General features: G+C 29.9%; 1 protein-coding gene across 3 annotated transcripts in view; it reads right to left on the reverse strand.

Moving 5' to 3' along the window:
- Pli (E3 ubiquitin-protein ligase pellino) overlaps nt 1–15,523 on the reverse strand; it is a 298,776-nt gene that overhangs the window by 269,866 nt on the left and 13,387 nt on the right. The window contains exon 1 of one of the 3 annotated variants that reach the window (XM_072534654.1): nt 12,529–12,853. The exons of the other annotated variants lie outside the window; for them this stretch is intronic. Coding sequence (XP_072390755.1) covers nt 12,529–12,539 — 11 coding nt within the window. The 5' untranslated portion in view covers nt 12,540–12,853. Of the gene's footprint in view, nt 1–12,528; nt 12,854–15,523 lie in introns of those variants that run through there. 3 annotated transcript variants of the gene reach the window in all.

The raw sequence follows: 15,523 nt of genomic DNA on the forward strand, positions 1-15,523 counted from the left end.
ACAGATTCTAGGGGTTAGAAGATGGAGGGAAGTTGCCAGGAATCGACAGGAGTGGCGACTTCTTTGTGAGCAGGCCAAGATCCACAACGGATTGTCGAGCCACTTATGATGATGACATATTTTCCCAATTTTAAATTGACAAACAGCTGGGCCAATGAGAAACAAATAATTCATTTATTGTTAAGGGACAGCGGATCTAATATGGTGTACACTGTAAAGATGCAGAAATAAAGTATAAATTCTCAAAGAACCGTATCCGATATGATTAGTACTGTCCGCCGAATTGCAACTCTATTCAATCACTCACCATTAACAGAATTGAATATGGATAAGAAAAAAGTATTCAAGATGTACAAACACGATAGATCCATTTTCTACAAGTTAGAAAAGTTTCTTTATTTGAGTCGTTGCGTAACTATTTATCTTACTGAAAATAGCAGTATAAATTTATAATTTAAACAGTACTAAATGGGACCTGTTACCAGTGGCGGATCTAGAAATTTTTGTCAGGGGGGGGGTCATGGGTCTTGAGGGTGATTTTGATACATGATTTAGATTTTTGCACCTTTCAGTGGCTGTTACAATATGTCCTTGAATGACTATAACTTTCTAAAGAGATAACGAAACTGATGAGCAACACGGACTCAGTTATTTCAGAAGTGATTCCAACAATTGCTATATTAAGACGCTATATTTTGCCAAATAAAATAGAAGGGTTGATTTTTCGGGGGCAATGATAAGAAGTTTTTTATAGTCCATGAAAAGACCTTTAAAATGAGCACTACAAAATGTCATTTGCATGTAAACTCAGTAGGTAACAGCTCGTTAAAGATGGACTCTTTGAATATTTTAAGGAAACAAGGGCTACTTCTACTGCAATAAATTTTATTTTGGTGTTCTTCATTAGATCCAGGAGTTTAACTGGTTTAAAATGCATTATTTAAAAAAAAAAAGTTATATTAAATTTTTAAATTTTTTTTAATAACTTAAAAACTATAATGTATACGTAAAATATATAAAAGTATAAAAATGTAATTATTTTTTCAATAAATAATCTCGTGTTTTATAAACTTCTGTACCGTAAAAAACAATGGAGCTATCACCGATTAAGATGTATGTCTTGGTGTGAACACACCTCTGTTTCGAGTACTTCAAACCTTAATTTTTCAAAATTTGAAACTTTCTAGTGAACCTAGCCTTGCGGAAATGTGTAAAAGATGATCTTTTACACATTTCGCATAGCGCAGAGGATACAGAAAACGATATTATCATATCGTTTTCGTTCACGGCCGCCAAAGCAGGTGGCGCCTTTGTAAGCTAACTACTGTTGTAGTGAAGTTTCCCAAGTGTCTGATGAGGCTGGGATAGGCCGAAATGATCATGATCAACACTTTATTGATACCGATTCGAGCACGGGAAGTTTAACGAATTTGTCCTCCTAGGCCATATATTTGGCCATTTAATATATATATATATATATATATATATATATATATATATATATATATATATATATATATATATATATATACATATACTTGACTTGAAAATTAACTGACTTATTGAAGAAAAACCAATGATATTTTTGGGACATAATTTTTGTCGCGTGAAAAATATACGTATTTTGGAGCTCGCAGCTCTCACATATCTAAAGTACGCATAATAACTTTGTAGATGAATATCTCGGCACCAACAAATAATATTGAGTGCTTCGTACTGTTATCAAAATAGGGGATAGTTTCTAAGAGTTAAAAAAGTTGCAACCAAAGAAATAATGTTTCATAAAGAAGGAACCAATTTTGATTGATTTAAATACATTAGTTTAGAATTTTAATGTGTACAAAAGTATTTTTAACGTTGTAGTCGTCTTTAGGAGTGATTTTTTGGGGAGTGACGAGTTCAAACTAAAGAAATATCGTTTCATAAGCAAGGAATAGATTTTTAGTTATGTAAATGGAAAATGAAAACATTTTAAACTATAAATATTAAGTATTTTTTTGCATAAGGGATTTTTTAAATTAGGGGTAGTTGTAACCCCTTAAAAACAAAAAGCACACTTCGCACATATATAACTTTTGAAAAGAAGGGTAAGACAAGCTTAAATCAAAATTTTCATCTAAATCCATGCAGTCCGACTGAATTGGGAGGTAAGGTCCTTAATTTTCTTCCCGAGTTACTAGACTATGAATGACAATAATGAAATCATAGTAGAAGCGAAAAACAAAAACAAGTGTGAAGAAAATACATAAAACTATTACTTGCAGTTAACTCATTACTAAAGCTCGAATATAACTAAAAATCAAAATTTTTAAAACTCGAAAAATATTAACCGTTGATAAAATATAATTTAAAATTTATATTTTGATAAAGGTTTCATGATTTTAATCTCAACTTTTAATATAGGGTTTATTTTCAAGTTTATAGATTTCTTTTATCATCTCTGTCAAAAACTGCTGTGTTTAATAGATTTTTATCTTTTTTGGCATGCTAATTTCCATATAATTTTTTTCATCCATTTAAGACAAATTGTTATTTTCTCCAGACGAATTGAAAACCGCCTTTAATACTTATTGTTCCAGTTTGTTATAAAAAATAATAACTCCCAATAAAAAATGTGGTGTCGATAATAACCGAACTGACAGCTGTAATCCAATTGGCAATTTATATTTGGGTCACTAACCGAGTGAAGATGTGTCTTTTATTTTACTTCATGCCATAAGCATTTCGTTAGAGCACTGAACGTTATATTAAAGATATTCGTAAATTTAACTAAAAAAGGAATCATTTAAAAAAGGACTTCATTTAAAAAAGGAATAAACTTTTAATAAGTAGTTATAGTGACAGTTTATATCGTATTTAAAAGTTCTCTCTATTTAAAGATAAAATATCCACAAAAAGAAAGATTGATTCCATTTACAGCGGTCTTTTATTAGAAATACCGTTTTAGTCATAATTAAAGCTTATAATTTAGATAAAACTTTCATAAAAGGTAACGAACTAATTAATACTAAGTTTAACAAAACATAAATCTGCGAAGAGGTTAGTTTACTGCAGTAGTACCGCGTTTTTAATTTAGTTCTTGTAAAGGCTCTTAGTCTAGTAAATCTTAAGCAGGAAAAAACATATTACGAGTCTCGAAGGCATGAAAAATTCTCTGTCCATTTTGTTTAAACTTTTTGGACAAGCCACGTGTGACATGTTCCGCTTTACTGGGGCTCATAGTGGTACTAGGCTATATATTACTTAAAATCCCGTATATTTCCTGCCTGGATAATAATTATGACATTGTTTTCTTTACTAGACGTGCCATTTAACTCAATTATTTATATCCATCATGCGTATATCCCGGGGTATCAATACTACCAGGTGCACTTAGGGGCGATGAATAACTGCAAGAGGGCGGTAAAGGCAAAAACAGATTAGAAAAAATTATTGATCTTCGAAGAACGTACTGAACGTTGCCACTGAATTGCAGTTGCAAAACCCGTGAGAATTACCGAGCATTGCTGCGGACAACTGGCACTTGTATGGTTGGTCGATAGCAAGGCTAAAAGCGTTGAACGACCGAGGTAGTACTGGATCATACTGGCAGTACTAGCAGAAGTACTGTTCATGCGGTATCACTGAATTACAGTTCCAAAACACGTCGGTTCTACGAGCTATTATATACGAGCTAGGTGAGTATTATTTATTTATTTTTCGATACTTGTAGGTGCAATACATTCTTTACAATTAATGATCTCAATTTAGTTATTTCATTAATTAATTTATTTTAGTTTGTTTTTTACAAAAATATTTCAAAAAGTTACCAGAAAAATATTTAAAAATATCTCCATAAAAATTTTATTTTTTTTTGCAATAATAATGGCTAAACCAAAGAAAAACTATAGTATCAGTATATTTGAAATGTGACTTTATTGGGCTGTCTTAAACAATAAGTTACTACTTAATGTGCCTAATTTTCCAGAAGGAGTTATAAAACAAAGCTATGAAGAAGGTTTCCAAACTACAAAACATTTCACTAAAATGGTGATAAAAAAGAAAAGGATTTATCATATTTACGCCAGCAGTTCCTTTTTTCAATTATTCTGCTAGAGCATCATCCTCAAGCAATACCAACTCTTTTGGTGGGTAATTTTGTCAGCAGTTCATTTTTCAATTGATAAAGTTATTGTCTGAGAAAAACACTCAAGCAGAACAATTGGAAAAAGGAAGTCATGACGAAATTACATTGTCAGAATAGTGGATAAGAGTATTACCTGAGGATAATACCCATGCAGAACAATTGGAAAAAGAAACAAAAAAGAATTTCCGAAGTGGAACATGAAACGTCAAATAAACATATATTTTAAAGTAAAATTGTGGCTTATTCCCAATAAAAATAGTAAATTGGAAAAAGGCAATGATAAGGAAACTATGTCGCCAGAAGAGTTGATAAATATATTGCCTGAGGATATTGCCATGGCAGAACAAGTGTAAAAAGAAACTGCTGGCGAAATAATCTAGTCAGAAAAGTTACAAAACTTATTGCCAGAGGATAATATCTCGGCAAAACAATTGGAAATAGAAACCGCTAAAATCTATTTTTATAATTCTGATGGAGGGGTAAGATCGACAGCAGTGCCTATTTCCAATTAAGTATTGGTCTGTATATCATTAAACTATGAGAACTGACACCTTTTAATGGATATTTGACATTTCTTATAGGGTTTCCATACAAGGTAGAAGTATGTACAGTTCCTCATGAAATTTACAGGTTAAAATGGTTAGGACTTCGGGTAAGGCATTCATAAAACCAAGCACGGGTCATTGTATACCAGGATCTAACAGCTAGACAAATATAAATATAATTTACTGCATTTGAATTTAGTTTAAAAATCTCAAAAGAGCATCTTTTTGATTTTTCATTAATATGTCACATTCTTCATTCTACCAATGTTTATTAAATTTCGAATTGACCACTTTTTTCTTTTTAGGTATTGAATTTTCTGCTGCTTTGTTTAATTCTGCTAGAAATTTGTCATAACTTTTTAAATTAATTTGATTAATAACTTGCTCAATATTTTCAGAATAAAGTGATCAACTTCCTGTGTTTAAGCTCCATGTGCTTTTACAATATAATTGTTTCTTTTGATTTCAATTATGATAGGAAAATAATTAGAACCTAGAGTAGTTATTTTGGTTTGCCAATTGCATAATGTAGCCAAATCAGGAGATATCTATTGTCCACTTATTTTTTTGAGAGAACTATTTCAGCCACTATCTTTTTATTTATTGAAGTAATGAGAGTTTCCCGACGTTGTTAACAAAAACTAAGTTGGTATTTAAATTGCTTAAGGTAAATTAATTCCTGCTCAATCAGTAATAATACAGTAATGTTACTTTCCTCACACTTGATGGTGACAATTAAACTCTCCTGCCAAAAAAAGGTTTTTCCAAGCTTTCAGAAGACAATTATCAATTTGTTTTAGATATATTCAATTTTGGTTTAGCATATCAAGTAGTTAGTGTAAATACATTACTTAACAGCTAGAGGGACACACATTAATCCTTCAATGCTCTGAAAAACCTTTGCATTGTTAAAAGCAATAAAAATACCTACACCATCATATCCGCCTTCCCTATCTGAAAGGAACAAATAAAACCGATTAAAATTTGTATTTGGTTTTAAATGTCTGTTCAAGCAAGATTCATAAAATATAAGGATATTGAATTTAACCATCTAGAGTTTTATTTACTTAAATCTTTTATTATATATCCAAATTATGAAAATACAAGAACAAAAGCATTACAATTATTGATTTAAAATCAATATACAAATCAAATGTTAGTTATGCCATTTCTCTTTACACTGATGATGACACAAAAGGTGTGACTATTTATGGACAGAACAAATTTTTATTACTTGAAATTCATATCTATCTCTCCAAACAGTACTAAAATTTTATGACACAAATCTTTGCTAATATTTGAAAAATACCCAGACATGTGTACAACTTACACATATTTGTCTTAACATCAATCTCTTATTTATAGCCAGATTATTACTGATGTGTGTAAAAAGTTTTTAAGGCCATACACTGACACAAGAATTATTAGACTACACATTAATTATTATTAGTAAATTATAGAGACTTATTACAGTAATATTGAGTTAAGAGATACAGATATATTGATACAGATAATTTTTCTCAATTTATAAAATAATGTTGATACATTTCTTCCTAATTTACTTATGCCATATTATGGTATAATGAATGTTTATTTAAAATTGATAGATGAAAAACTAAATTGTTAAAATTCTAGGAAATACTAAAAAAAAAACAAAAATGTATTTGCATATGTGGTGGCTGTAGTTCCGTGACTAGGTACTGGCTAGCCCAGCTGGACTGTCAGGGTTTGATCCCAACACATACACTAGAAAATTTTCAAATTCTAATTTCTCCCAGAAGTCGGAATCTACTCTGACGTCACAATATGAATGATCTATCAACAAGTGAACCAATATACTGTCTTTAGATCCTTGGAAAACACCTGATCTTCTCGATTTTGCCATAAACATTACTTAAGACTTAATTTGGTGAAGAAAATTGGGTATATCCTCGGTTCAGTGAAACATGTTTTTATTCTCCCTTTACTAGTTTACATTGAAGTGAACCTGTCTCTTGGCAGCCTTACACAAATCTGTTTCTTCAAATATTCGAAGGCCTCAGCTTGATGTAAGATAATTTATAATACACAATAGCTAGCTATCATAGTTTGCTAAGCAAACATGTTTTCTAGCTCTACATAACTTTTGAGAAAGATAGAAATATTTGTCACAAAATTCACAGGTTAGTTAGTTAAACAATTCACAAAACATTGAACAAGACAAGAAGCGCCACAATATTAAAACTTTAGGTCTAACCCACTCTGTTATATGGAAGTGAAAACTTTGTAATATCACAAGGAGCTAACTCTAGAATCCAAGTTAGAGAAATAGTGAAAGTGGCACTAATTAAACAGTTCAAAAATACAGAGCTAAAGAAAATAAAACAGTAGTGATGTTGGCAGAATCTAGACAATGTAAATGTTTCTTAATAACAAAATAATATTTTGGGCCAACAAAATGAGCAATTAATGGAAGCGGAATATTAGGAAATCAAAGCTGTCTTGTCAATAAAAAGTGGAATAAGTACCATAAAAACTCAATAAGTTGAACAGAGTAACCCAACAAAACCAGAATACATAAAACATTAATAACGAAGATAAAAAATGCCCTGCAACAACAAGGACAGATACAACCAAAACATAAATATTATTTGAGAATGCACGACTATGACAGATAAAAACAAACACTGAGAAACAGAATAAGAAGTAAGCAAGTTAGAAGAGATATGAGATAGAAAATACAGAACAGTGAAGCAAAAATGGAAAAATAGAGTGGAATGAATATATAAAGAATGTTAGAAAAATAGATTGGTCCAGAATAACATGAAACCAAGCGTCAAATAGGACAGTGCTGTATAGATTTTGCTTGTGTCAATGTATTAAAAAAATACTGAGAATTATAAATTTTAATTTATTTATTATGTTGTATACCTATTATTTAACGGGTTAACAAGCTTTCTTAGGTGAGATTTATATTCCTGACTTTAAACATTTCATTGTAAACCTATTAAATTCTGATTTTTATTACTCAAGTTATGATTATTTTTAATTTAATTTACAATCTAGTTTGATACCAGAAATATGAAGTTTTATTTTTAGAATTGTTACAAAAATTTCAAAATATCTTATAAAGATTGTGAGTATGCATGAAATGTTATAATAACATAAAGTAAGTCAAATTTATGAAACATATTCAACACTTTAAAAACTTGCTTATTAAAATACTATTGCACATTAAAAACGAATAATATAAAGTTGATAGTCTTTTGCATAACATCTACTTTTAAGTTCAACTAAGTTGTTAAAAAAATAATATATTTAAGTATCAGTAAAGATGAAAGATATCTTTTATCTTTACTGATACTTAAATATGTATATTATTTTTTTAACAATTTAGTTGAACTTAAAAGTAAATGTTTTGCAAAAGACTATCAACTTTATATTATTATATTAGCTTTATTTATATTATTAACAATATGTATCCTAGTGTAAATGAAGACTTAAAGTGAGTGGGAACTTATAAAATAAATTACAGAAATTTTTTCCTGGGAGATACTTAGAAGTATTTTCAAATACACATTGTTGTGATGAAATAACTGCAATAAGTATATCACATTAAAAAATCAGATTTTTAGTTAAATATATGAGCAATTAGGCCAAATATGTATACTTCATAAGTCTGATGTAGATAGACCAATAAGAAGTGGATAGTCTGGGCATTTGCAATGAGCTGAATCATATCATGTTGAGATTTGGCTGGAGTGAGTGGTCTTATGTTAAAACAAATGGCAATTGTTGAATATTCTGCACAAACAGTTAGAATAGATATTTTTTATTAGTTCACTGCATTTTTTATTTGTTTATAAGTTATTTGTCAAGGAATAAGAGACAAGTATTTCTATAATCTTGTTTCTTTGAAAAATATGTCATAATAAATAATATTGCTGTAATTTTAGGATAAAAAATTTTTGGAACAGAAAATGTGTTCCAAGTGCATAAAAATATGGAAGTATAAAGTAAAAGTAGATATGACTTTCAATTTAATGGAAATGGTGGAACAATTGATAATACTGTAAAAAACAAGTTTGTAAATACTTCTAAATACATTAAGTATTGGCAAAAAACATAATTGGGAACATGGATTTTGCAAATTTTTGCAGATTTTATCAGAAAGTGAGATTGAGGGTTAATATTTATTTCATGTGATAAGGATGAAATATACTTGTACAAGAGAAATGACTTGAAAGAATATGAAACATAGAGAAACATTCATTCTAGCATGTCTTATCTAGGATCAGATTGGAATAGCTTCAAAGATATGCATAGAATCTAGCAAAAAAAACATACTTCTAAAAATAAAGAAAAAGATAATAGCATGCACTGCATTCCAAAGTACCTATAAAAAATTAAATTTATATGTTTATTTTACCATAAAAAACAATGTGTAGTGTATAATGAATAGAAATGTATGAATTGCTGAAGTTTTGTTTCAAAAGTCCATTAAAAGAAGAATGATGCCAATGCAGGAAAGGTGTAGGAAAGGTGATATAAAGCTCTAGTTAAAGATATATACTTATGTCACCCTTAAAACATGAATATGCGATAATACTAGAATTACCTGGATAGAGTTAGAACTATTAAAGCATAATGGATAAAACTATATATTTGTGAACGAATATTTAAATGTATTCTGGATTTATCCGGTTAATACTATATTATCCTGTTCAAATAAATTAATGTTTCTGATTTGGAGTAAAAATAAATATGTTCTTTGTCACTGTTTTAGTTATATGTAGATCAAGTTCCCAATGCTTAATTATATCTTTTGGACAATAATTCTGTAGTAGATTCTTAATAAAGAAAAGAAAGCAAATTAAGTTTAAATATAAGAAGGGTTATTTGTACCCAAGTTTAAACTGTACTGCAGTATCCATTTAATATTGGATATGACTGAATCTCCTTTACCTTTCATCCAGACAATTTTGATAGTATCCCAATAATATAAAATATGGGTAAAAATAGTTGCATTTGGATGTATGCAAGTTATATCAACAATAGATGCAATTTTCTGAATAAAGTTTCTTCGTGAAAGAATTGCACATAACTCATGCAACTTTTTGAAAGTTACTCAGACCAAAAGAAAAATTGGATCACCATAAGCAAGCTAATATTCTGTCTTTTTAAAAATGCTTTAACACACATTGGGAATATTCACCTTGTAGTCCAGGTAACAGGCCTCTATTTTTTATTGATTGTGACATTTGAGTGTTTTGGAGAAACACTCAAATGTGAGGTTTGCTGTGGGTAGAGAGTGACCATTATTTTGATGATAACAAAATAAGCAGTTTCCTAAAAAATTGAAAATTCTTATCCTATTTTACAGAAATGGCCTTAATAAAGAAAAATTAAAGCTTACTGAATCTACTAATAGACTTAAATACAAAATTAAGGATATGAAATATTAAGATGTAGACAATTAATTTAATAAAATGTATTCCAAGTATGATGAAAAGGGGGAAAATGGGTAGAGAGGATGCAAACTTTGATTGGTATACAAATATAATTGATGATCAACAAAACAGCCTACAAGATGTAAAATTGAAGAACATAATAATAATATAGAAGCTGATAAGAAATCAGATGTTAATTTGAGGCCTTGAGGACAGTTTATTATTTCATAAAAACGGTTTTCTTTTATATACAGTAGACTCCCTCTATAACGAGAACTGAAATGACAGACTAATTACCTCGTTATAAGCCAATCTCGTTATATCAGACAATCATAATACTGTGCATACATATGAATCTGTAGTTTTCTAAACCATTAACTTCCTATAGTGAAGATATTCGGAGCAATATAAGATGCTAATAAATATTGTTTGAATGCCGTTTTTAAAAAAAAGTTATTTACTTTTATTGTCAATGAAATATATTAAAACATAAAAGAGTTGTTTACTTTTATTATCAATGATATACGTTAAAACAAAAAAGCTGTACTTATATTTTTTTCCAACAACATAATGTATAAATCGTATTTTCAAGGATAACATAAACTATTGCTTCTTCAATTTTAAGAACTCTGTTATTTTTAACTGCTTTAAATGGTCCAGTATAATTCTATCATATATTTTCTAAAGATGTGAAACAGTTGTATTTATTCATTGTAAAGAAGTTTATTGCGGGCTGCAGTTAAGTTTATTGAGGGACTGTTTGAAAAGATATTTATTTATAGCCACGACCGGACTAAAAACGTAAAAAACACGTTTTTGGATCTTATTTTCTCTCGTTATAACCAAATTTGCCTCGCTATAGACGGTTATAGTTCAATAGAAATTTCACGGGACATCTAATGTATCTCGTTATAAGCGAAACCTCGTAATAACCGTGTTCGTTATAGAGGGAGTATACTGTATTTGTGATATTTTGTATTTGTTTGTTAAAGTATTGTATATATGTAACAATCATATTGTAGCAAAATGCATTTTTTTTGGTAATAAAACTAACAAAATGAAATATTATTAATTTAGTGAAATTTTTTGGGGAAAAATATTTGAATGAATACTAAATAATTATCCTTACACTTACTTAACACAATATTAACAATTTTAACAGAACATTAAGTTTATCTTAAACCATGATCATTTTTTTATAGGGAGTAAACTAACATGTATTATGAAATATTTTTAATCTATTGTTTAAAGTATGAGTATGACAAAGTTTTATATAACATCAAACCAGCAATGAAGATATCAATATTGAAAGTCATTAATTAGATCCAAAGCTATAAAATATGTCAGTCAAGTATGGAAATTATTTCAAGCAATTCATTTGCTAGCTACCTTATTAGCATAGAGGAACAAAAAGCTATATAGTAAATTTATCATCATCCATCACAAGAGACTTTTATTGTTAACAACTTTTTATTTGAATGCACATATCAATAATATCAATTTTATATCTATAAATAATGCTACATAGAACAAAATACTAACATATAGATGTTAAGTTTTTGAATGAACAGCAATAATCTACAAAATGAAATATTCCCTGATCTCCTACTTGAATATAGAAGATAACATAGCTCCAGGTAGCAATGCTTTGTAAGGATAAAGGATGTAAACAAACCCCAAAGGCTCGCAAATGAGTCAAAAATTAACATACTCCAAAAGTTCCAATCCAAAATAGTACACAATAATATTAGGGGTCTCAATCTCAACATGAGTCTTAAATAAAAAAAAGCACAAATATATATCTACATATATAATAGAATACAAATTCTGTGGCTAAAGTTAAACAATTAGCAGAATAAATCAGTAAGAGTCAGTAAGCTTACAACAAAATTGGACAGGGGATCTAAATGAAAAATAAAATTCTTAAACATCACTGGGGATTGGTATGAATGAAGGTATGGTAATTAAATTATGCCAAATTGGTGTATAACATCAATTCGCTGTAGATTTGATATACACCTCAGTAAAAATAATAATAGTTAATAAATAAGATGTTAAAAACATATAGTATCAATTTTTATCAGTGTTACACACATTATCATTGTAACATATAAATGATATGTAATTGTTACTTGAATTTACCTATTCAAGTTCTAACAAGAAAAATTATAGATAAACAACTTTATTAATGCATATCATCTGGAGTGTATACATTTTGTGCATGATTTTAGATTATGATAAACTTGGTAGCAATTTATGTTAGTTAATGAAACAACACTATTCGAGATGTTTATCAGATTCCTATACATATTATTAATTATTTAACACTAACAATACTCGATCAAGAACAAGTAATTGTATATAAAAACTAGACCCAATATAAAAAAAAACAAAAACAAAGCATACAAACATTTTGGGTATGTCTTACCTTTTAACCATTTCTTCAGCCGTCTTAGACAGTTTGAATAAGTAACTTCCAAAACAAAATCAACCTTAAAATTTCATTATTTTCCAGTTATCACTTAAACTAGCTCCTTGTTTACCAAAAGACATAATCAAAACTATCTATACTAAACACAAATAATCAGACACTATTATGTTTAAACACACGAACGATCGTAACTAGAAATTACTGTTTTCTTTTGAAAGTTCTGTCAGTTTAATTAACGATTTGTTTTATTACCAACACGACCATTCACTTTCTTATAAAATCCACTGCACACTGCAGATTTTCCATATAATAATGGCGCTGGCGCCTTTCGATTTGTGGGGGACAAGTGTAATGTGGATCTGTCGACATATTGCGACATCTAACGGCAGAGAGCTTAGTCATTTGCTTATTCTTTGTAAGATATCGTCAAATCCCATAAGAAGTAAACTTCAAAATGGAATCGTTATGGTATTTGGACGGTAATTATTATTTCATTTGATATACAGAGGTAGCTATAAACTCTAATAAAATAATAGAGGACAAAATATTGCCCAATAATATGTAAATAAAGACACTGAGTTTCGAAATCCTTTGAAATTGTTAAAAAAACCTAATGTTGCGATTTCATATTGTTTTCCTTATAAACACGCCCATGAACGTCTTTTTTCGTCATAAATACTAGTAGTTATATAATATACCAAAGTAACATAGATAGTATAAATAGTGGTCAGTAGTATATCAACAGTGGTCGCACATTTTGTGTCCTTTTTTTTTATGATTAACACATCCAGAAAAGGAAGTGAATAATTGTTGTTTCTTTTTCCATGGTGAATTTGATTGATTCAATCTTCTTTAGAGGAATCAATCTTGTTTAGAAGAATCAATCAAATACACCATGAAAAAAAAACAACAATTCACTTACTTTTCTGGATGTGTTAGATATTTAAATTACCACTTAATCTACAACATAAACATTAAAAAAGGAATTATCAAATCATTAGTTATATGATAGAGCACGAAATATCTGCTCTAATGAAAATGCATTTCAGATTTCAGGAAGAAAAAAGCTGCTAACAAAAGTTTTTGACAAAAAGCGACTAGGTACCAATTATCATTTCACATAAAATTTTCACATAAAAAGGAATTTCACAAGATTAAAGAAAGGAAACAACAAAACACCGCAAGCCTTCCAGAAACAATAATAAGAAGGGATTCAAAGATGACAACATACCATATGCAAAGGGCTTATCAGAAAAATTTAAAGGAAATAAACTAATTACAACATCATAACAACCAATATACTGAGATTTATTCTGTCCAAAACCAAACCCGACAACACGCAAGAGAGATCAAAGAATTGCATCTATAAAATAGGTACCATGTGAATGCAACAATTTCTATGCTTCCAGAATTCATATGTCGACCCTGTGGCGCACCCAGGGGGGGTTTTGGGGGTTAACCCCCCCCCTCCCAGGGCATATAAAGTAAACAATATACATATAAAGAATAGTAGAGAAAATGTAACTTGTCTTTCACACACAATACAAAACATCCAAAACGCTGATTGAATAATTAAATTACCACTTTAAATATGTAGAACACAATAATTATTGTATAAATACGCAATAATTAATAATATTTTTCATTATATTTAGATATAGATACCTAATATTAGGCTTATAAAAAAGTAGGCAGAACGAGTCTGTTGCGAGTAGCATGCGCCTACAGGACTGTATCACGGGTTGTGTTCCTCTGCATGTGTTAGCAGTAGAAAAGAAAAGAGACATCTCTATGGGAGAAGAAAGCATTTGACAACAGCTATAAAAAAAGAAAGGGAAAGATCAATGGAAAAATGGCAAGAAGAGTGGAACAACAAGAAAGATGTTGCTCAGTGGACAAAGATGCTGATCCCGAGCCTAAGGGACTGGGTAGATTGTCTGTTTTAGGGCGTATCTTCATATGTTCAGAAAGACAGATACAGATAAATGCCTATACTGCGAATATTCCGACATTGTTACTCACACAATGCTGGAGTGTAATAGATGTACAGTGGAAGGAAACAGAATGTATAAAGAAATAGGTATGAACCCTGTGACTGTAAGAGATGATCGTGAAGATGACGGGAAATACGGAGGGATGGAATAGTGTTCACAATTACATCCAAGCAGTTATTAAAAAGAAAGAAGAAGAAGAGAAACACCAACCGAGCTAATGACAGAGATAAGATCTAATTACTATTTTATTGGGAATAAGTCGCAATTGAAAGTTAAAATAAGTTTACCTATTGACGTTTGAATTTTTGATCTTTGATCTTGCACTGATAACTTGTTTATACTCCAACAATTAATATAAAAAAGAATAGCGGTTGGTACAGAAGTACATCTAGCCTTCATCGACCTAGAAAAGGCGTATAATACAGTTCTAAGACTTAAATTGTGGCAAGCTTAAGAACAACTCGACATTAGACCATACCTTTTAGGAATAATCACATAAGTATACAGGGATAACACTACTTACCTAAAAATCGGAAATAGACAATCAGAGCCAATAAAAGTAACTAAAGGACTAAAACAAGGATGCAGTATGTCACCCTTACTGTTTAATTTATATATTGAGGCAGCCCTCCAAAATTGGAAAAAGCACTGCCAGGGAATGGGAATCCCCATAGGAAATGACGTACTGTTCTCCCTGAACTTAGCGGATGACCAAGTCATTCTAGCTCAAGATTCTTATGATCTAGAATTTATGATAAAGCGTCTATAGAGAGAATATTTAAAATGGGGGTTACAAGTCAGCATGAAGAAAACAGAATATTTACTTAATTATCAGTTCAGATGCAAGGTTTGAAATGTTAATAGACGAGGACGTGGAAATCAAACAAGTGAAAAAATTAAAATATTTAGATCCACTCATTGCTAAGAACGGCTTGGGAGAAACCGAAATTAAACACGAATTAATCAGGGACGTAAAATTGTAGGATGTCTAAACTCCT

This window comes from Diabrotica undecimpunctata, chromosome 6 (genome assembly GCF_040954645.1).
Source record: "Diabrotica undecimpunctata isolate CICGRU chromosome 6, icDiaUnde3, whole genome shotgun sequence".
NCBI classification, from domain to species: domain Eukaryota; kingdom Metazoa; phylum Arthropoda; class Insecta; order Coleoptera; family Chrysomelidae; genus Diabrotica; species Diabrotica undecimpunctata.